A 23,071-nucleotide genomic window follows, 5' to 3' on the forward strand; every position below is an offset into this window, starting at 1 on the left:
CTTTACATGGAATGGGGACTTTCAGATATTTAGCAAAATTAATGAAAAAAAACTCATTCTTAGATACATTAAAATTTTTTTAAATCATTTTTAAAATTTCAGAATCTCAAGTGTTAAAAGAAGATCATAAAATATCCCAGTGAGGGAAACAAAACAAACATACAACAGGCACTGTTAAACCATCAGATACTTATATCATAAAGATAATGAGAAAGGCCTGGAAGTTCTAAAGGAAAATTATTTTCTATTAATAAATGTATACCTTTTCAAAATCACAATTAGGCATGAAGAAAGGATAAAATACTGTTAGACATAAAAGAATATAAAATGTACCTAGCACACATAGCTTTATTGGAAGTTGATTAAGAATATGACTTAGTTAAGTGAGGTTGTTAATCAGGAAACAGGAACGTACTTGGGGAGTGGCATCAGCAACATGGTCGAACAAGATGTCTCTCGTTCATATCCCCCTTTTAACAACAATTTGGTATCCATTCCTGGATAAAGATACCTTTGTGGGAGCTATGGGATCCAACACCATATGCTAAGGAATCCAGGAGGAGTCTTGCCGACCATGCATCAGATAACAAGCATACAGACCTCAGTCATGGCTAGGGACCCTGCAATGGCCCATGAACTGGCTCAGCCCCTCTTAGCTATTATCTGGGAACCCGCGGAGAACAGTCTTAGACAATTACTCATAGGTGAGAGAGCCTTTGTGGAAGTCCAGGTTTCCAGTGGAGAACTTCCAGCACACCACTGGAGCAAAGAAATACAAGTTGGACACACTGGAGAGGGTAGGAGGAACAGCATCACTCCTCCCCAAGGCAGCACAGCTTGGTGCCAAGAGAGACCTTCTCAACTCACGAATTATCCTGTAAGGATAATTGTAAGGAAAGTGAGAGCATGTGAGTGAACACCTGTCTTCCTCAGCTGTGCGGGAAACTGCCATTTCTCTCTCACCCCATCCAGAGTAGTGAGTCATAACTTACATTACTGGGGGTGAGTAGAGGTCAGCAAAGTGGCAGATAGAACTCTTGGAAGATATGAAAGAGGCGCAGATCCCTCAAGATGTCCACCAACTTGCCACTGGTGGCAAGATGTCCATTGCCACTGGGGATGCCTCACCATTGAATCCCATCAACTTGCCCACAGGCACTCCCAACACTCCATGCACCTCACCCACACACACCCCACACTGTGGCCAGCTCCCTCTGTGCACTCCTGACAGCAGCAAGAGTGAGCTTTGGCAGACAACTAATGAGTAGCACAGAAAGCCAGCCCGAATCTGTAGGCCAGGGAGAGAACATGAACCTGAGCTTCAGCTCCATTCTTGGGAAAACAAAAGGGAAGCTGTCAGCAGCCAGCCTGGTACATTGCAGAATCAAGAGAAGGCATACAAGTTTAAGCATTGTGCCACGAGAGAGCAAGAAGTGTGGTACAGGCATATCCATAAAAGGTCTGAGAGAGTCTCAGAATCCCTAGCAAGACGGACAGAACGTGTTTCTCTCCCAAAGTCAGTTAGTAAAGACTGGAGGAGGTTATTGCTACTTCAAATGCAAAGACAGAAATGAAAGACTTCAAGAAACATGAAAAATCAAGGAAACATGACACACCAAAGAATCAAAATAATCTTCCAGTAACTGACACCAGGACATGGAGGTCTATAATTTACCCAAAAATGCTCTTTTAAGGAAGCTCAGTGAGCTACAAGAAAACACAGAAAGACAGCTCAATGAAATCAGGGAAACAATACATGAACAAAATTAGAAGTTTAATAGAGAAATAGAAATCTTAAAAAAAAAAAACAAATAGAAATTCTGGATATGAAAAGTACAACAAAAAATGCTCTTTCTGCCTGATGGAAAGAAGAGGAAGATTCTTTCATCTTCTTTCCATCAAGTAGAGGAAAGAATCTGTGAATTAGAAGACAGGAACTTTGAAATTATCCACTCAGAACAAAACAAAGAAAAAAGAATGCAAAAGAGTGAATAAAGCCTAAAAGATCTGTGGAATACAATCAAATGTAACCCTCTGTCAATTATTGGAGTCCCAGAAGGAAAAGAAACGGAGAAGGGAACATAAAGCTTATTTAAAGAAACAATGGCAGAATCTAAAAAAGAGTGGATATATGTATAATTGATTCACTTTGCTGTACAGCAGAAAGTAACACAACATTGTAAATCAACTATACTCCAATAAAAAATTTTAATGCAAAAAAATAAGTAAATAAATAATAAAATAGCCCTGCCAGTATCACTCTCTTTAAAAAAAGAAAAGAAAAAGAAAGAAAGAGAAAGAAATAAAAAAGAAAGAAAAGAAATAATCACTGAGAGTTTCCCATATCTGAAGGGAGATTTGGATAGCTAAGTTCATGAAGCGCATAGTTAAGAAACAAATTCAACTTAAAGGGCTTCCCTGGTGGTGCAGAGGTTGAGAATCTGCCTGCTAATGCAGGGGACACGGGTTCGAGCCCTGGTCTGGGAGGATCCCACATGCCGCGGAGCAACTAGGCCCGTGAGCCACAACTGCTGAGCCTGCACGTCTGGAGCCTGTGCTCTGCAACAAGAGAGGCCGTGACAGTGAGAGGCCCACGCACCGCGATGAAGAGTGGCCCCCTCTTGCCACAACTAGAGAAAGCCCTCGCACAGAAACGAAGACCCAACACAGCAAAAATAAATTAATAAACTCCTACCCCCAACATCTTCTTAAAAAAAATAAAATTCAACTTAAAGAGATTTTCTCAAAGATGTATTATGATAAAATTGTAAAAAATCAAAGACAGAGATAATCTTAAAAGCAGCAAGAGAAAAGAAGCTTATAACTTATGAGGAAAACTATAATGCTATCAGATTTCTCAAAAGAAATCTTACGTTTAAGGACAGAAGGTGATGATATATTCAAAATTGCTGAAAGAGTTTGGTACAAGTGGTTGATGAAGGAAGATCACGAACTCACCTCCTCCAATGGACACACCCAGTCTACAGCTATAAATGGAACAATTTCCTCTGGAAAAAAGAAATAACTAAACTAAAAACTGGCTTAACAACACCTGCACATCAGGCAAATGAGAGGGAAACCACATCAAGGCAAGAGAGGCTGAGTCATTATCTTTCCATAAACCCCTCTCCAGGTACAGCAACCCACAACTGGGAAGGAACTCAAAATCCAGAGCTTCTCCCTGAGGAGCAAGGGGTTTGAACACCACAATATAGACATCCCAGCTTTTAAGACCTGCACCTGAGAGATGAGTCCCCAAAACTTCTAGCTTTGAAAGCCAATGGCTCTCATGTCCGTGAGACAATATTGTAGTGAACCGAGAAATGGCTCTTAAAGGGCTCACACACAGACTCACTCGACCCAGGTCCCAGCACAGAAGCCATTTGAAAAGTGCCCAGACTTTATGGGAATGAGGCTCATTTGATGACCTTAAAGTGTCAGCCTAAGGAGCAGGGGTCTGCTGGGATACTCCCCAGGGATGGAGGCTGGCAGCCACCATCTTCGCATTCTCCCTCTGCTATGCTAAGGTGGGCAGACACCTTTTTTTTTTTTTATTCTACGCCTTTTTTTTTCAGGGATTCCATCTTTACACTCCCACTTTGTATCGCGCTAGCCAGCAGGTGCTATCTTCACACTATTCCTGTGCCACACTCCAGAGCACCAGTATTTCCTGCAGGGGAGCTTTTACTTGGGTCTGGTGTCCTGGTTTTTGTGTCCGGTGTCCCAGTTTTTGTGGCTGCAACCCAGTGGGATGTCTTTGGATCACCTGGTTCTGGAGGGCAGGGAGATTCACACTCCTAGGTCCAATAGGACTGTAACAATCAGATACGGTTCTTGGCAGACTACCACCCCAAGGGTACTGCACAAATAGCAGACTGAAACACATTCCCAGTCTTTCTGAGAAAGAGGCTTATTTTTTGTCCAGGAGTTTTGGCCTGAGGGGCAGGTTTCTGGTTTGGCACAATTCTAAGGGGCTATAGAGGTACTTGCATGCAACAGAAGCCAGTGGACAAAATCTTTGCACTCTCCCCCTGCCTTGCTCCAGCCCACTGGTGCCCTACAAAGAAGCTTATACCTTTGGTGCCCTGATTTTTCCAGCTGGTGCTAGGAGATGCCTCTACATTGTCTGGCTTAGGGTGACACTAGGCTCATGGGTGACAAAGAACTATAACAAATGTAGAAAAGTTCTTAAACAGCTACCAACCCAGGGCACAGTAAGAAGCAACAGACCCGGGAGATCAGTATTTCTGTGAAAGAGGCCTATTAGCTTACCATCATAGCTACAGCCTGAGGGGGAAGCTTCTAATTAAACACAAATCTAAAGGCTGACTGTAATCCCTTCCAGAGAACTTGGAGGGGGGGGCACTATCATTTCACTCTCCCCTGACACGCTCCACAGTGCCAGTAGCTCTCAGAAGGGAGCTCTTACACTCTTCTGGTGCCCTGGCTTTTGTAGCTGCAAGATTCAACATCTGCAAATCAATCTATGTGATATACCACATTAACAAATAGAAGAATAAAAAACATATGATCATCTCAATACATGCAGAAAAAGCTTTGGGCAAAATTCAACACCTATTTATGATAAAAACTCTCAACAAAGTGGGTATAGAGGGTTCATACCTCAACATAATAAAGGTCATGTATGACAAACCCATAGCCAACACCCTACTCAACATTAAAAGGCCGAAAGCATTTCCTCTAAGATCAGAATGAAAACAAGGATGACCACTCTAGCCACTTTTATTCAACATAGTATTAGAAGTCCTAAAATCAGATTAAAATAAATTAATTAATTAAAGGAATCCAAGTTGGAAGGCAAGAAGCACTGTTTGCAGACGACATGACAGTATATATAGAAAATCCTGAAGGCACCACCAGAAAACTATTAGAGCAATAAATTAATTCAGTAGTGTTGTAGGATACAAAATTAGTACATAGAAATCTGTTGTGTTTCTATACACTAACAACAAACTATCAGAAAGAGAAATTAAGAAAACAATCTTATTTACAACTGCATCAAAAAGAACAAAATACCTAGAAATAAATCTCACCAAGGAGGTAAAAGACTTGTACTCTAAAACCTATAAGACACTGATGAAAGAAATTGAAGATGACACAAACCGATGGAAAAATATAACATGGTCATGGAATGGAAGAAGTTAATATTGTTAAAATGACCAAAGCAGATTCAATGCAATCCCTATCAAATTACCAATAGCATTTTTTCACAGAATTAGAACAAATAATTCTAAAATGCGTATGGAACCACAAATGATCCAGAATAGCCAAAGAAATTTTGAGAAAGAACAAAGCTGGAGATATCAAGCTCCCTGATTTCAAATATATTGTAAAACTATAGTAATCAAAACAATATAGTATTGGCATAAAAACAGACATGTAGATCAATGGAACAGAATAGAGATCCCAAATATAAACCCATACACATATTTTCGATAAAGGAGCCAAGAATACACAGTGGGAAAAGAAAAGTCTCTTCAATTAATGGTGTTGGGAAAAGTAGACAGCTACATGAGAAAGAAAGAATATGAACCACTATCTTACACCATACACAAAAATTAACTCAAAAATTAAAGATTTGAATGTAAGACCTTTAACCTTGAAACTCCTAGAAGAAACATAGATGGTAAGCTCCTTGACATTGGCCTTTGCGATGACTTTTTGACACCAAAAGTAAAGGCAACAAAAGCAAAAATAAACAAGTCAGACTGCATCAAACTAAAAAGCTTCTGCACAGCAAAGGAAACTATCAACCAAACGAAAAGAAAATTTACTGAATGGGGAAGAAATTTGCAAATTATATATCTGCTAAGGAGTTAATATCCAAAATGTATAAAAATATCATACAATTCAAAAGCAAAACAAAGTCTGATTAAAAAATGGGCAGAGGGGCTTCCCTGGTGGCGCAGTGGTTGAGAGTCCGCCTGCCGATGCAGGGGACGCGGGTTCGTGCCCCGGTCCGGGAAGATCCCACATGCCGCGGAGCGGCTGGGCCCGTGAGCCATGGCCGCTGAGACTGCGCGTCCGGAGCCTGTGCTCCGCAACGGGAGAGGCCACAACAGTGAGAGGCCCACGTACCGCAAAAAAAAAAAAAGGGCAGAGAATCTGAATAGACATTTTTCCAGAGAAGACATACAGACGGCCAACAGGTAAGTGAAAAGATGCTCAACATCACTAATCAATAGGGAAATGCAAATCAAAGCCACAATAAGGTATCACCACAAAAATAAATAAATGAATGAATAAATAAATTTTTAAGATTAAATAAATATATTTTTTAAAAAAGATATCACCTCACACATGTTATAATGGCTATCATCAGAAAGACAAGAAATAACAAGTGCTGGCAAGGATGTAGAGAAAAATGAATCCTTGTACACTGTTGGTGGTAATGTAAATTGGTTCAGCACTATTGAAAGCAGCATGGAGGTTCCTCAAAACGTTAAAAATAAAACTGCCATATGATCCAGCAATTTCTCTTCTGGGTATTTATCCACAGGAGACAAAAACACTAACTTGAAAAAGATCTATGCACCCCATGTTCATTGAAGCATTAATTACAATGGCCATGATATGAAAGCAACGTAAGTGGCCATTGGTGAATGCATGGATAAAGAAACTGTGGTGTGTATATATACATATTGGAATATTATTCAGCCATAAAAAGAATGAAATCTTGCCATTTGCAACAGCATGGATGGACCTCGAGGGCATTATGCTAAGTGAAATAAGTTAGACAGAGAAAGACAAACACCGTAAAATCTCACTTAACTCATGTGGAATCTTTAATAGAAAAGAACTCATAAAGAGAATGAATTGGTGGTTGCCAGAGGTGGGCAAAAGTCATGAAGGTGGTGAAAAGGCACAAACTTCCCGTTATAACATACATAAGTCCTGGGGATGTGATGTACAGCGTGGTGAATCTAGTTAATAATACTGTGTTGTATATTTGAAAGTTGCTAAAAGAGTAGTTTTTTTTTTTTAATTTGACTATGCTTTAATTGTTTAGACCCAGGATAACCCACAAACCTCTCTGTGACACAAAAGATTATCATGGTTATTCCCCATTTCATTCAAAATATTGTGAAGATTCTACCATTTGCAATTCTGTTATTTAAAATAATAAAAATAAAATAAAATAATATAGTCCGTAAGTTTCTTTAAGAGGGCACAGTAAACTACAATACATGGAAACATGCTAACGTGAGTGAACAAATGAAGATACTCCTGCAGCTTTCAGTGATGGAATACTCCTGCTCTACCTACAGTATTCTATGTGACAGTTGTGACACGAGACTGTCTGATTCACTAGACCTCAAATATTAGTAAGCTTACTTCCTTTTTTTAACTTTTAGATAAAACGCAAATATGAAGGAGATGTCCTTTTCATTCTTCCCACCACTGTGGAATCCACTGATCTGCTCCAGTGGTTTCCCAGCAGAGATTCTCTGGATTCTACCCAGAGCTGCTGAATCAGACTCCTGGGCACTGCCTGCTTCTCAACCAGCTCCCAGCCTGTGTGTTGGTCTGACAGCTGGATAACTATCTAACCTCCCCACAAGGGAGGCCTCCTTCCTGTAACCCTGACAGGTGGTCATTGGAAGAGTAGATCTAAAAAGTTCTCATCACAAGAAAAAAATTGTAACAATCTATAGTGATGATGTTAACGAGACTTACTGTAGTGATCATTTTGCAAAAATATATACAAATACTGAATCATCGTGCTGTACAGCCAAAACTAATATAATGTTGTATATCAATTATACCTCAATAAAAAATATATGATTAGCATAGGGACTTCCCTATGGTCCAGTGGTCCAGTGGTTAAGACTCCGTGCTCCCAATGCAGGGGGCTCGGGTTCAATCCCTGGTCAGGAAACTAGATCCCGCATGCCGCAACTAAAGATCCCGCATGCAGCAACGAAGATCCCATGTGCCACAACTGAAACCCGGCGCGAGTCTTAATAAATATTAAAAAATATATGATTAGCATAAACTGAATAAAAAAGAAGGCTCAGGGTATAGATAACTCATATTCATGTTTAATTACGATATACCCTATAGCCAGGTAACGGTTACAATGTGCTTCTCTTGGGCAGTCTGCAGAGGGAGAATGCAAACAGAAAAATCCCTTGGGGTCTGAGTAGACGCTCAGTAGACGCTGTTGGCAGTACACCGGCAGAGGCTCCGGGGTCAGTGCAGGAAGCAGCATCACAGTCAAATTCTTGGGGCAGGGCAAGGGGTAACCTGGTGACTGTGTTAGAGTTAATGGAGGAACCTGATCTCAGAGGAACAGGCTGACAGGCAACTGGGAATTCTGGGCAAGAACAGGCAGCTATTACAGAAGAGCAAAAACCAATCCCCGTCAAAGCGTCCTCAGGAGTCAGTGCCCTGGAGAAGAGAGAGCGTGATCAGCACATGGCACCCTGAGGGACGTGCCCCCTCACCTCTTCTCGGCCTGCAGCATCCGACAGAGAAAGCTGAGGTCCGGGGCATGTCACCATCACCTCCCCTAACATCTGTGTAGAGGTGAAGCAGCTGAAGAGGGCACAACACTTCAGCCTGACGCAGATGTGTGGAAGGCTGGGGAGCAGCTGTTATCCTTCTGGGGGACATGAAGACGTCAAACTTTTAATAAATTAGATAATAACTCACCTTCTTTCCACCACGCATAGCCTCTTTCAGTCACTATAAATGCCCACAGGCAGTAGTCACCAACATGTGGCACAAAGTGGGTATCATCCTGGTGTCTAGCACTAACACCACAGTTCTGGCTCCAAGTTTCACAGAAAGAGGCCACCAAAGTTATGGCCTGATTCTGGAGAACAACCTCAGGAGCTTCCTACAGAAACTGGGTGAACTTCTCCCCTAACTCTTGATCCCATAGCAGAAAATAGGCCATGGACGAGACCATTGTGCCCAGGTATACTCACCTCACACCCTTCCCTCTTTTACCTGTCCCCATAACCCCCAGTGAAACAGAGCAAAATCAGTACCTGCTGGTGGAGGCCCACGAGGTCCCACAAAAGGTCTCATGACACGAACAGCAAGTGTCTCACCCACCCCAAAGGGAAATGAGATAAGCAACTTAATTTGAAATATCTTTCTTCCCTACCCATCCTCTCTACCCACAAGGCCTTAACTGCCCTAAAATAAAATCTCCCCAAATGAATGGAACTGTCACTAGAAGGAAGCCCTAGAATAAATCCCACCTGTCACCTCTGTGAAAGGGCTACTTTTCAACCAGTAAAATCAGACTCCAATGCCTCCCTAGGTCGTTCCATTTCCGCCCACCACCAGCCTAGTCTCCTTCCTTTCAGGGTCAGGAGGAAAGAGCTATATCTAGAGGCACAGGCCTCCCCTGAACAGAGGGTCTCAGTCACAGCCCATCTTCCCCTTTTCCCCAGAGTTCCTTACCCTTCTGGCTCCTGTGACGGATGATGAGACCCAGCCCGAGGAAGATCAGCCCCAGCACAAAGCCCCCAACACCACTCAGCATCTTGCTCTGGGCAGATCCAGACTGTGCCCCTAGGGATCAGAGCCTGAGTGTCAGGGTTTGTCCCCACACCAAAGCAGGGTGTCCCTTTGAGAAGCCTAAAGTCTAGTCTGAGATACAGGAGGTGGAGGTGCCAGGGGAACCTAGTTCTCCATTCTGACTACCCCTAGGGGAGGGACCCGCCAACAGATCCTTGGACAGAGTGGACGGGTGGGAGAAGGGGAAAGTGGGTCCCTGCTCCTCAGGGACACATCCATAACCTTACGCCCTAAGACTCTGGTCACCAGTCAATCCTTGAGGCTAGCAGGGCTGGGCTCTGGGGCCCTGGTGTGTGGAGTGAGCTCCCTGTATCTGGAAAGACAATGAGATCAGGATTCTTCTGATGCCCTTAGTATGAGGCATGAGGCACTCTTGTGTCCTGTAATTTCCAGCTCAGTAGGGATTCTGGGGACAAGGGATGAGATGGGATGGACCAAGGAAGCTCTATCTGCCCCTATCCCGTGGGCCCCACGGTGAAAGGAAACCAAGTGCCCCTTACACCACTCCACCATGATGGGACTCTGGAGGCTGGGGTGCTCCACATGGCAGGTGTAGACATCTCCTGGCTGGGGAGTCATTTCCAGCATCACAAGCATCTGGAAGGTCCAGTCCCCATTTCTAATAAGAGGGGTGGACACAACGCCAGCTGTCTCCTCCTGGTCATTCCGGAACCACCGAACTTTGATCTGGCCTGGATAGAAATCTGTCACCGAGCAGACCAGCAGGTTGTGGTGGTTTAGAGCCTCTGTCCTGGATGGGGAGATGGTCACTGTAGGTTCCACTGAGGGAGTAACAGACAGGAAAAGACACAGTGAGATGTGAGACCACGCAGCAAGTCTCCGCACCAGGAAGAGTCCTTCCCTGGTACCAGGGTGGAAAGATCCTTGGATTCCAAATCTTGGATTTGGATCTAACCTGGACCACTTTATTAGCTTGAATAAAAACATTAGTCAGTTTACTTTTCAGAGTCTCAAGAGACAGTTTTAATCATTCTATGGGAGTTACTCTATTGACACTAATTGATAAAAATGAAGCACTTTAAAATTATAAATTGCTATATTATACAAGTCACTATTTATAACATTTTTTATGTTATAAATAAAAATAAAATAATAAACCTGGACTTGTTCCCCCTCGCTCTCCCATCTAGAAGTGACCATGAGGATAAGCTCTAGTGACATGTGCTAGGTCAGTGATACGTTTTCTGTTAGGTTCTGTGCTCCCCACAGTAGAGAAAATCCAGCAACTTTGACTCCCACCTGCTGGCCATGAGATGATCAACAGTAGTCATGGCCCCATGGACTGAGAATTAAGAAAGTACAGACATTTCTATGTCCAGTAAAATGGGACAACAGTGACCATCACATCCTTCCTACAAAGCAGTGCTTTTCAAACAGGCTACATCTATAACCCTCAGCCCTGTAATACAGAATTCGAGAGCGAGAGCACTTCTTACCGGTCAACAAAGCATCCCTCTCAGTTTTTAGCCTCATCTTAGCTCAAATGCCATTCTGTGGCGAACTCCCCACAAAAATTTATATAATTAAATACCTACACTTCCATCTCGAGTTCACTTATGCCACATATACTTTATTTGATTCATTCATTCATTCAACAAATATAAATTTGACAAGCACTGGGGACCCAAAAATAAACAACAAACTGTGGCCCCTGCCTTTACAGAACTTGCAATCTAGTAACGAAGACAAAACAAAAAATAAAAACAAAAAAGAACAAGTGTTATGTCAAAAGTTTGTAATTTTTGAAGGAAAAGAAAGGAAACCGTGAAAACAAGTAACACTGATAAAACATCATGTTTGACCATGCCTCGATTCCTTTATCTTCTCAGATTGCTACTCATGGTCAAATATGACACACCTCCCAACCTGTTTTACACGTATTATCCTTTATCTCTGCAGCCATTTTATTGCATCTCCCTCATTCCCTTAGTGCAAAACTATAGTAAATATTCCATGTAGTGTTTTAGCTATTTGATAATACATTATGTACTCTCATTTACTTTTTTCCCCTAATTTTCTTTTAACATTCAAGTGAGCTGCCAACCCTACTCCATCCCTTTGCTATTAAGAATAACTGCCTTGCTCTGAAATCAGACATAATTATCATGTATGTTCTCTATAGAAAATATTCTGAGACTCTTGCAGAAGTTGGCCCGGGTTAGTGAGCATGGCACATGAACATACAATATAACTGGGACTTGCTGAGGTCGGCAGGCAGTCTCGTCACCCCAATAACATGGTACTCGTGAGCCATCATCTGGAAAGAATCATGCTTTCAGTTTGGACTTTAACTCTTGATCAGGTTCTTCTTCCTGGGCTCTGACTAAAGTCATGGTCAGCCAAGCGGACTTATAAAATCTGTTCGTCTTAAACAGATTGGGAGTAAAAAATGGAGGTCACAAGTTCAAGAGAGAAATTTTAGAATAATTTTTATGAAAAAGAACTGAAATAGCAAAAATATAAGTATGTACTTGGTGGCATCAGAATGAAGGAGAAGGCAAGATAGGGTAAAGTAAGCTAAAAGTTATGTGAACATACACAGAGAACACCAGGGTCAGACTAGGGATTAATCAGTGAGTTTTCAATCCCTTGAATGTATCATTGTGTCCCACTAACATTGAAAATAAGCAGGAACAGACTCATTGCTGCTTCTGGTCACAACTGGCTTAAACGAGGCTTTGCTTCCATTAGACTCTATATACATGTAGTAAAGAACACGATGCCTATTGTGTATTTGGGGGAGGCTTCAAGACAGTGAATAACTGTGTGTAATTACTTAAACTGCTTATTATGTACCAATATTAGCATATACAAAGTGGTGATACTGATTGCTAACACCAAGGAAATTGAGTGGCATAGTATAGGTAGTGTTCGGTAAGACAATTGCCTAGCAACAGGTGCTCATGAAACTGGTATAATTAACTTTCAGAATGTCTACCCCTGCAGTGGATGTTGGGGGAGCTGGCAGGGAGAGAGAGAGGATAGGCAGGCCAACGGAACCTGAAACAATTTTTATTCAGTAATTAAATGGCATCAACTTATTTACCCCAAAACTTCAGCTCTGATATCAGCCATTTGTTGAGCTTTTCTAAGAAATTAAAACGTTGCCTTATAACAACACTCAAGTACTGTTTCTATTTTTACTAAACACTTTTTTTCCTCAGGCTTTGCATCCACGAATTCTAAATTGTTAAGATCCAAGTCAATAAGAGTTTACTTTAAAGCATTACGCAAAATCGTAAAGAATAATTAATACGGTCAGTTTTTAAAACCCTATTTACCTTTATGCTTTCTCTTGAGCCTAAGTGGCTGGGCAACAGAGAACATTTATTCATTAATTTAAGCAAAGTTTATGGAGCTCATACTACCTGCCAATGTGTCAGGTACTAGGCACACAGGGATAATTAAGACAGTCCCTTGCCAGAAAGAGGGCCGGGGCAAGTGATACAGTGACATCCATTTAAGAAACCAGGATTAAGATGAATAATGATTTGAAACCAAAAAGTGAAAATGTATTCTTTCATGGCTGTAATATATCACCATGTGTGTAAGGTCCCCTGAGAGCAGCCGTGGAGCAGCCCTAACTCCACCAGGCTGAGCTCCTGAGCTTCGGGAAGCAAAGAAGCCAAAGGCACGAGGCGGGAACGTGCAGAATTAGTGGAAAGAACTGCGCAGGACGAGGCTCTGGAGAGCTGGGGCCATACTGAGCAGTTCTGGACCCGCCTCTGCGGGGAATGTTCCAGGGCTACCAACCTCCGTCTCCCTGCTGTGCCCTCGGTCCCCGGCCCTCCGCGCGGGACGCCAGGGCTCGCTGTCCCCTCCGCGGGCCTGGGGATCCCACCCCCGCGGCCCCGCCCCCTCACCCCCGCGCGGAGTCTCGGCAGGGGAGGGTGGGCCCCGCGGAGGGCGGCCTGCGCTCACCTCGCCGCTGCACCGTGAAGGTCTTATAAATCCTGTAGTTGTGTCTGCACACCGTGTCCAGCTCGGCCCGATTCTGCTCCAGGATGTCCTTCTGGCCGTTCCAGTACTTGGCGTCCGGCCGGCCCAGCTCGGTCACCGCCCGGTACTCGCCCACGTCGCTGTCGAAGCGCACGAACTCCTCCCGGTTATAGATGTATCTTTCCACGAACCGCACCCGCTCCGTGCCGTTGGTGAAGTAACACAGGCCCATATGACGGAACAAGAAATCCTCTGCGGGAGACACCGCCGCTCAGCCAGGCGGCAGCCGCTCGTCAGGCGGGGCGATGTCGGCCCGTGGCCAGCTGGGTCGGAAAAACCTGAAACCCGCCGCTCAACCCCGGGTTCCCGGCCCAGCCCAGCCCTGCGCCTCCCGCTGCGAACCCGGAGCCTCGGGGCGGCTCTTCCAAGGCCTCCCGCCCCGTCTGAGGGCTTCCAGAATGACCTTCGTGCGAGGAGGCCTGTCTCTGAGGGGAGCCCTGGGACCTGCGATCCCTGCCTGAGCCTGAGAACCGAGTAAACAGAGCTATCGGGTTGGTTTTACATCCGTCTCTGTACTTAGAGGGATCAGGACGTTCTCACATGAAATGTCATTTTCCCTCGAAATCCTGGGAACCTCAGAGACAAACAAGTGTCTACATAAGCACAAGACTTCAAGGGAATAATAAAGGAGCTGTAGAATGGAGCCTGTCCTCGTCCTGACAGGCACATTCTCTGGGTCCCTGGCAAAGTGCCTTCCTTCCCATGCGTGGGTTTCCTCTGCGTTTCTGCCACCCCGACCCGACTCCTTTGTAGTTAAAAGGGACACGGCCCTAGTCCTAAAAAGGATGGTTTATTCACGGAAAGTGCACAGACTTTCAAAACAGATAAATTGGATTCCAATTAAACTGAGACAGTTACCAGCTTGGGTGGGTTACTTAACGGAGTATCTGTATCGTAAGTATAATTGTGTAAAAAGTCATTATATCTACACGTAGGGGTGTTAGGAAGATTGAGAGAATTTATTTGAAGCTGCTAATCCTGTGTCTGAAATGAATGCTTTCTCAATATACATATTTCTCTTCTTACGTTCTCCTTTCTCCTAAATCCCATCCATCCTCAACTCAAGTCTCTGAATACCACTCAAGTCACTATTTGACCATAAATCAGTGAAGCTTGAGGTTAAGATTCTGTCGGTGGCCACCCAGTCAGCTCCACTCAAATACCAGGAGTTTGCTTCCAGGAACCCTCCACTCAAGAGTCAGGAATGTAGAGTCCTTTTCCTCAAAATCTGAGACTACAGAGACCACTGCTGCCCTACATTTCCCCAACCCAGGATCCCATAGTATTAAGTCCAGACAAGGTCTTGGGGGATCCTGAAATGACAAGTCCTGCTGTGTCTTCTTTGGAGAAATTCTTTAAAACAAAATACCCATGCTCACTTTGTCCCAGCACTTGTAGTAGATACACACTTTGTCTCCTCCTCCCTGTTATAATGTCCCCAGGCTTAAGCCTGTGGGAAGGGGACTGTCCTCACTTTGTCATTAGAAGGTGGAAATGAGAATGTAACATAGCTCGCATCCCCGAAGAGAGGAAATATTCTGAGATCACACCCCAGGCCAAGTGTCCCTCAGAGCCTGGTCCCCAGAGTGGTGGCTCTGGGAGCAGCTGCCCTGCACTTACGTGGAGAGTCTCTGCCCTCAGCCTCTGGGGTGCTCAGCACCGTCAGCATCACCATCACAGCTGTTGTCCAAAGGCCTCTGGGGATCTGCAGAGCCACCGTCCCAGACATAATTGAGAACAAAGGAAGAAGTAATGGTAGTGAACACAGCTCACACCCAGTGGATCTGGTGTGCCTGCTTTAGAGAATAAAAGCCTATGAAAGCTTCCATGTATGGCAGGATTGGAGAGTCCCAAGGAAAGGAACCAATCAGCACTGGAGCTGAAGTACCTCATGTATCTCTGGGCAGACATTTGTTTTGAAGGTTCTCAATCTAATGCCTGGCACTCTGTCTTCATCAAATTACACTGGATGAACATTTCGGGTGAAGAGTCCTTGCAGTTTTGAATGATCTGAAGATTGAATGCCTTCGGAGTTTAAAAAACAAGAAGAGAAAAGAAAATGATTCAAGAGTAGACATCTCTGTGATATATTTTAAAATTATTTATTTATTTATATTTGGCTGTGTTGGGTCTTCGTTTCTGTGCAAGGGCTTTCTCTACTTGCGGCGAGCGGGGGCCACTCTTCATCGCGGTGCGCAGGCCTCTCACTGTCGCGGCCTCTCTTGTTGCGGAGCACAAGCTCCAGACGCGCAGGCTCAGTAGTTGTGGCTCACGGGCCTAGTTGCTCCACGGCACGTGGAAGCTAAAAACTTTCTTAACCTGGGGAAAGAAATAGACAACCAGGTCCAGGAAGCTGAGAGTTTAAATAACATCAATCCAAAGAAATCCACACCAAGACACATAAATTTTGGTCGACGAAATGAACACGTAATTCCCACAGTAGGAGGCAAGCTCTATTCCATCACACCTCTCTGCTGCCCATCCCTGTAGATGCTCTCCCTCAGTGAGGTCAAGCACTCTCCTAAAATCACGTCTTTCTTTGTAGGCAAAGAGAACAAAGGCACAGTTTCCAGTCTCCACCTTCAGAAGTGAGGCAGCTCTTTGCCTGTCCCACCCCACCCTAGGCCTCTTACCTGGCCTTTAGGAATGAGTACCTGACGTGGAAGCCTCCCAATACCCTGATGGCAATAACCATGAAGCGCAATCAGCTGACACCACTGTTGAGACCAGAGCAAAACCCCACCTGTATTGCTCCCTGGTGCTGATTCAAGGGTAGTGTGAGATGAGGCTGCAGCAGGCCCATGGGAAGAGACCCTCCATCCTTGAAAGAAGACTCTGTGCCTTGAGTTCCAGCTTGGCTCCAGGCAAGTCCACCCCTCCTGCCCCAAACTGCTCATTCCTTCACTACCCTGTGCTTTTCCTTCAACCTCCCAGCTCCAAGCACACAGCTTTGCCCAGGTGTGATATTCCTCCCATCGCAGGGAGCAGTAGCTTCCTGGGCCTTTGCTTCTGAGCTCAGGAAAGAGGACAGAATGGCCGCAGAAGAAATCCCTGGAGGCCTGGACGAGCTGTTCTCTGCTGGGGACAGCACAGATCTGAACTGACCCTTCCCTTCAGCACCTGCTGTCACACCAGACCCACTCCTGTGACTACACTCTGGGGGGCTGGCCTGGCCCCCACCTTCCTCACAGGCTTGCCTCTCCTCACCCTTGAATCCACCAATACCAACTCCCAGCAGCTCTCCCAAAGACGTGGGCCAGGCCCTCCTCTGCACCACCACATGTGCTGTTTCCCTACCTGGAATTTTTCTTCCTCCTTATCTGTTGGCTGACTCTTCTCATTTTTCAAAACTGAGATCAGGGTCTCTTAAACCCCCAAATCCTTACTTTGGCCTGTAAGGAGCACAGGGGCCTCCCTGGCTACCTCTCTGATCTCATCTCCTAGCTCCCCAAGCTTACCGTGCTTGATCACACTGGGCCCCTTCCTGTCCCTGGAGCTGCCTGGCACACCAGGGCCTTTGTACTTGCCGTCCCCCACTGCCTGGCACGATCCTCCCCCCACTACTCACACGACTCTCTCCTCATTCCAGTCCTCTTCCCACAAATGGAGCCCTCTCCTGAGGCCTTCGCTGACCCCTGTCTAAATAGGGGTCACACACCATCTCGCTCCACACCCCTCCTCTGTTTGTCCTCTTTGCACGTATCATGACCTGATATTATGTTACGATTTATGTGTTATGTTCATTGCCCTCCTCCCCCAGTAGTGATGAGTCCTGTGGCTGCAGGGGCTCTCGTGTTCAGCAGTGCATCGTAAGCCTCTAGAACAGCACCCGACGTGCAGCGTGCCCCTAGAAACAGTGGCTGAGTAAAGGTTGTTTCCAGTTTTTTTTTTCTAACTTGATATTCTGCTGCCTCTGGGCAGCTCTGTGAATACAGACAGGACTCTAGGTTGGGCTGGTGTGGATTTGACGCAGATGTCATATGTGTTTGTGTGTGTGCGTGCACATGCATGTGGGTGTATGCACACATGTGTGTGCCTTACTGGTTCAGAACAATGATGCGAAAGACTGATTCCATCCTCTCTTTGAAGAGCGTGAAATGATTGTAAGAGAAATTCCTTCACAGTTCTATTTGGGGCCCACTACTCTTACAGTGGGTTGCATTTGTCCATCCTAAATGTGCCGGATGCCAGTGTGAGCTGTCCCTCTACCCAAACTCCACGCTGGAAATCAAGGCTGGCCTCAAGGGTGTGGGACCAGTGGCTGCACAGGGCCCTGTACTCAGAAAGGCCCCACGCTTGTTTCAGTGCTCTGCTGCCGTTGGCTTGGTTGAAAGTCTTCATCATTTTGAACACTTGGCTGTATACCTGAAAATAACACAACACTGTAAACCAACTCTAATTAAAAAGTTAATTAATTATTTTTTAAAATAAACTTCAATTGTGATGGAGGCATGGCAATCAAAGAGAAGGGAGAGATCCAAGCGATATTATGGAGAAAGAATTGATAGAATTATATCCAAGATCAGGTAGGAGAGAAGATAACTAGAAAAGGGTTGGAGTGAAGGGGATGCTGACTCTCAGGCCTGGAGAGCCGGATACATGATGGGCCATCGAGAGACAAGGAGACATCAGATGAGCTGGTTTGTGGCAATGGGTGGGAGGAGTGTGAGATGTGGGAAATGACCTTTGAATGGGGATGGCTGTTTAGAATTGCCCTGTGGCTGGTTCCACCTCACTGCACAAACCCTGGGAACAGGATTCAGGTAGAATACACTGCGAATGGCAATTCCTGCAGTCGGGCTGTGCCAGGGAGAATCTGAGTCGACAGTGGAATATTCAAATGTGAATATCTAGAAGGAAGTTTGATTCATGAGACCAGTCAGCGGCGGAAAGAGGAACCAGCAAAGATCGAAGCTGGCTTTGAACAGGGGAGAGCCGTGGTGTCAAGGAGATCAGTGGAAATGACAACTCCAGAAGAAGGGGTGGTGACCATGTCAGATGCTGTGGAAGGTCAAGAAAGATGCGGGAAGAGAGGTTAGCGTTCGTTAGATGGGAGGTGCTGGGGGGACGGTCCATGTTTACACCTGTTGTCTAGTATAATTACTAGCAGCATCTCCTTTCACTCTGAAAAGATCCCTCTTACAGGTGACCTTTGAAAGAAATAGTTTCAGGTGAAAGATTGGAAGTGAAAGCCAGACCCCATGGATGAAAGAAAAAGACAAAAAATTGGGGATGGACCCCTTCCTCCTCCACACTCAGCTGTTCCCTAATCAGAAGAGTTTGATGGTGACTATAACAGAGAGGAGACTGACACCAGGTTTATACAGAGATGTTCACCCTTCGGTTTACTCGTTTTTGTTTCCATAAAGGTAACAATAAAGACAAAGAAGCCGTCTGACCTTGGACGGACTGAGAACAAGCGCAAGCGCAGTCTTCCGCTACCTGCCAGGTGTTTTTTGGAACATCTGTGGAAAACCGCCATCTCCTGGTTTTGGGACAGCTAGCTGCCCCCCTCCTGCTGCAACACTGTGTTTGGAAAGCGGGCCTAGCTGGGAGGTGAAAGCTCTCCCTTGTTTGTGTTATTTGACACGGGGGGATGGAGTTCAGAGCAATCAGAAGGGGACTGCAATGGCTTTTAATTCTACTTTTGGGGTGTGTGTGTTCATCTCCTTATTTTTGGAGTGTGAAATGATGAGAACCTTTTTAAAACTATGATTTATTTACTGAAATGAACTTTTTACTTTTCTTTCTCTGAGATGAATGAAAGTGTGAAACAGCAGAGAAAGTATACTTGAGAGGGGTTTTTGGGGGGTTGAGGAAACTAGAAAAGGATATTATGTGATGGAAGAGAAAACAGCTCAGTGAGAGGTTGCTGCTTCATCTGTTTGACTGTACACACAGTTGGGAAAGTTATATAAAGCATACAAACGGTTACTCGAATAACAGGGAAAGAGGACATTCGTGGCTTGACACATCATTTTTAAGTTAACCCAGTGCTTTTCTCTAGAAAAATCACCTCCCTGATCTTTTTCTTCTGAGAGCCAATGAGCTGGCTGAGAGAAGGTGTGAGGGAACAGCAAGGTGTAACAGGCTTTGGGACCACCTGCCAACATCACGGGGGATTCATTAGGGCCAGAGCAACCTGTGTGTCTCCCAGGTGAGCTAGAATGCTACTGTGGAAGAGGTGAATGCTGGTAATGGACACAGTGGGTTGAGATACGAAAGTCACAGCAGTTTTCTCAGGAGCGCGTCAAAAAACCGCGTTGACTTTGCGTCTGTGCCTCCAAAATACTTCAAATGAAAATGGTATGTGCCCCCATCGTTGCCTTTTGCAACATGTTTCCCAGTTAGAGTTGCCACATTTAGCAAATAAAAATATAGGCTATCCAGTTAAATTGGAGTTTTACATAAATAACACACAGAATTTTAGGATAAATATATCCCACACAATACTTGAGATATACTACAAATTTCTGTTTATCTGAAATTCAAATTTAACAGGGAATCCTGTATTTTATCTGACAACCGTGAGGACCCCACTCCCTCTTTCAGCTTCCTCTAAAGTAGGGAGAAATAAGTTCACGTCAGTTCAATAAATATTTTAGCCCTACTAGGAAAGGTCAGTGGGGTAGTGGAGGGATATGCAAAGATGAGGAGATATAACCTCTGACCTCAGGGAACTTACAACCTAGAGTCTTCATAGAGATACGGAAATAACTGAAGCACAAAATTCTGCCTTGATTCCTTTCTGGGAGAAGGCAGGGTAGAAATGCAGAATATATGTTTCATGAGAGACACAAAAATACAATTTGAGAGTTCAAGGGAAATAGAATCACACTGTCTGGTGGATTGAGCCCGGTGGGGCTGTGGAGTGAGAAATGGTAGTAAGAAGGGTTGGTTAAGGGACACCAGGCTTCTTGGGAATGATGCCTTTTCAAGAATGTGGGCTTTCAAAGAAGAAGGGAGGAAAGAGCTCTGTGTAGGCGAAACCAAGAAAGCACGGGGTGGAGGAGAGAGAGAGGGCGGGGCGGTGGGGGAAGATATCGGTTCCTGGGTCAGAAAATTGTCACGTCATATATACACTAACAAACGAAAGGTAGATAGCTAGTGGGAAGCAGCCGCATAGCACAGGGATATCAGCTTGGTGCTTTGTGACCGCCTGGAGGGGTGGGATAGAGAGGGTGGGAGGGAGGGAGACGCAAGAGGGAAGAGATATGGGAACATATGTAAATGTATAACTGATTCACTTTGTTATAAAGCAGAAACTAACACACCATTGTAAAGCAATTATACTCCAATAAAGATGTTAAAAAAAAAAAAGGAAATTGTCACGTGGGGTGAAAGCATATGGTGGAAGTGGTGAGAAGTAAATTTTAAAACTTAGGTTGAGGCCGCATTAGGGTAGGTCTTAAGAGGGCAGCTGACCCCCTTTTCTCTGTACGACCTGGTTAGCACCAGCCTCTGTGCCCCTGCTCAGCCACCTCCGTCGGGTGAATCGGCAGCTACAGCATACTGGGCTGCGGGTGGCATCCAGGAGGCTAGATGCAGGTGGCAGCCTGCATCTCCTTGTCTGCTGGTCTCTTCAGAAGGATCACCTAACTGACACCAGAAAGTAAGAAAAAGGAATAGGTGGGGCCAGGGAGGAAGTGAAAGGGACATTTATGGAACCCCTCATAAGAGCAAGACACCACACTTGTTTATACATTCTCTCATTGCACCCTCACAGTGATCTCAGAAGCAGGTATTGTCCCCGTGTTCCAGCTGATGACACTCAGGTTCACAGAGGCTGTAAAGAGTCAGGATTTGAATCCACATCTAACTTGAAGTGGGGATAGAGGCTGAGATCAAGAAAAAGTTTTCTGAAAGAGAATAAGTACGGGGGTGGAAGAAAAAGCAACGATTCAGTCACGCTAAAGCATCAGAGAATGGCTTTGTTCCAAGTTGCTTTAGAGCTGTGGGAAGGTCCTTTGTATAACAGGAAGGCTGACCTGATAGAAACTGTGCAACAGACAGTCAAAGGATTGTGGGGTATTTTTTTCAAAACAAATGGCTTTTTATTGAAGTCTAGTTGATTTACAATGTTGTGTTAGCTTCAGGTGTACAGCAAAGTGATTCAGATATACATATATATACATACACACGTATATACTTTTTCAGATTCTTTTCCATTATACGTTATTACAAGATATTGAATATACTTCCCTGTGCTATACAGTAGGTCCCTGTTGTTTATCTGTTTTCTATATAGTAGTGTGTATCTGTTAATCTCAAACTCCTAATTTATCCTTTCCTGCCCCTTTCCCCTTTAGTAACCATAAATTTGTTTTCTCTGTCTGCAAGTCTATTTCTGTTTTGTTAACTAAGTTCATCTGTATCATTTTTTTAGATTCCACATATAAGTGATATCATTTGGTATTTGTCTTTCTTTGACTTTCTTCATTTAGTATGATAATCTCTAGGTCCATCCATGTTGCTGTAAATGGCATTATTTCATTCTTTTTTATGGCTGAGTAATATTTCATTGCATATATATATATATATATATAAAACATCTTCTTTATCCATTCATCTATCGATGGACATTTAGGTTGCTTCCATGCCTTGGCTATTGTAAATAGTGCTGCAATGAACATTGGGGTGCATGCATCTTTTCTAATTAGAGTTTTGTCTTTTCCAGATATATGCCCAAGAATGGGATTGCTGGATCATATATATGTTAACTCTATTTTTAGTTTTTTAAGGAACCTCCATACTGTCCTCAAGGAGTGTGTTCTTAACTAAGGCAGTGAATGTAAACAGACCTTTCATCTCCCCGCATCCACCCTACTTTGCTCCTTTTCTCTTACACGCTACCAAGGGACTAATAGGAATAGCTCTTCGAAGCTGCTGGGTGCATGTCCTATTTTCCATGAAAATTCATTCTTTATTGATCTCATGCTAACGTGCTCATTTGTTCTCCCTCTTTCTCTCTCTCTGCCCCCCTCTCTCTATGTACGCGCGCGCGCACACACACACATACACACGCACATACACACAGTGCTCATTACTGTTCACTGGGCTTTAGTGCTGTGCAGGTGTGTGTTTACACGCATTCCGTCACTGGTTTAGGTTGCACGTGTGGGCTGTGCTACCCCTGGGTACTGTGAGGATGAAATGCAATGTTGTTTGTAAACTAAAAAGACTATAAAAATGATGCATATTATTTCCCCAAACCTTTGGCCTGGGAGATTTCTTTGCCTCATTCAGAAAGTCATCCCCCCTCCCGCACTCCAGCTCCTTCTCAGGTAATTGAGAAATAATGAAAGCTTGATCTGGTTGTGTGTCAGCTTTGATTATAGTGATTCAGAAGAGTGACAAAGAGCAGCTCATCTTATATTGATTAAAGGGCCCATTTCGATCCTTAACACAACTGTTGAAATCATTTCCTACACTTGACAAATGATGCCAAATGAAATATCTCTTTGTGAAAGGCAGATTTGTCACTGATACAATGGCA

At 44.3% G+C, this 23,071-nt stretch overlaps 1 protein-coding gene across 2 annotated transcripts; it reads right to left on the minus strand.

The window, feature by feature from the left end:
- Positions 1-8,041: 8,041 nt before the first annotated feature.
- LOC112406849 (boLa class II histocompatibility antigen, DQB*0101 beta chain) lies at positions 8,042-15,386 on the minus strand. 2 transcript variants are annotated; one of them, XM_024755859.1, is made up of 5 exons: positions 15,196-15,386; positions 13,498-13,767; positions 10,056-10,337; positions 9,439-9,549; positions 8,042-8,412 (listed from the first exon to the last, which is right to left on the minus strand). In XM_024755859.1, exons 1-5 carry the CDS (start codon positions 15,302-15,304, stop codon positions 8,405-8,407), a joined length of 780 nt encoding a protein of 259 aa, XP_024611627.1. In that variant the 5' UTR covers positions 15,305-15,386; the 3' UTR covers positions 8,042-8,404. The 2 variants fall into 2 exon arrangements, with proteins under 2 accessions (XP_024611627.1, XP_024611626.1); XM_024755858.1 differs by lacking the exons at positions 8,042-8,412; positions 9,439-9,549 and having other exon boundaries at positions 9,614-10,337; positions 15,196-15,369.
- Positions 15,387-23,071: the final 7,685 nt, after the last annotated feature.

The sequence above is a fragment of the Neophocaena asiaeorientalis genome, unplaced genomic scaffold (assembly GCF_003031525.2).
Source record: "Neophocaena asiaeorientalis asiaeorientalis breed wild unplaced genomic scaffold, Neophocaena_asiaeorientalis_V1.1 scaffold962, whole genome shotgun sequence".
Taxonomy (NCBI): Eukaryota; Metazoa; Chordata; class Mammalia; order Artiodactyla; family Phocoenidae; genus Neophocaena; species Neophocaena asiaeorientalis.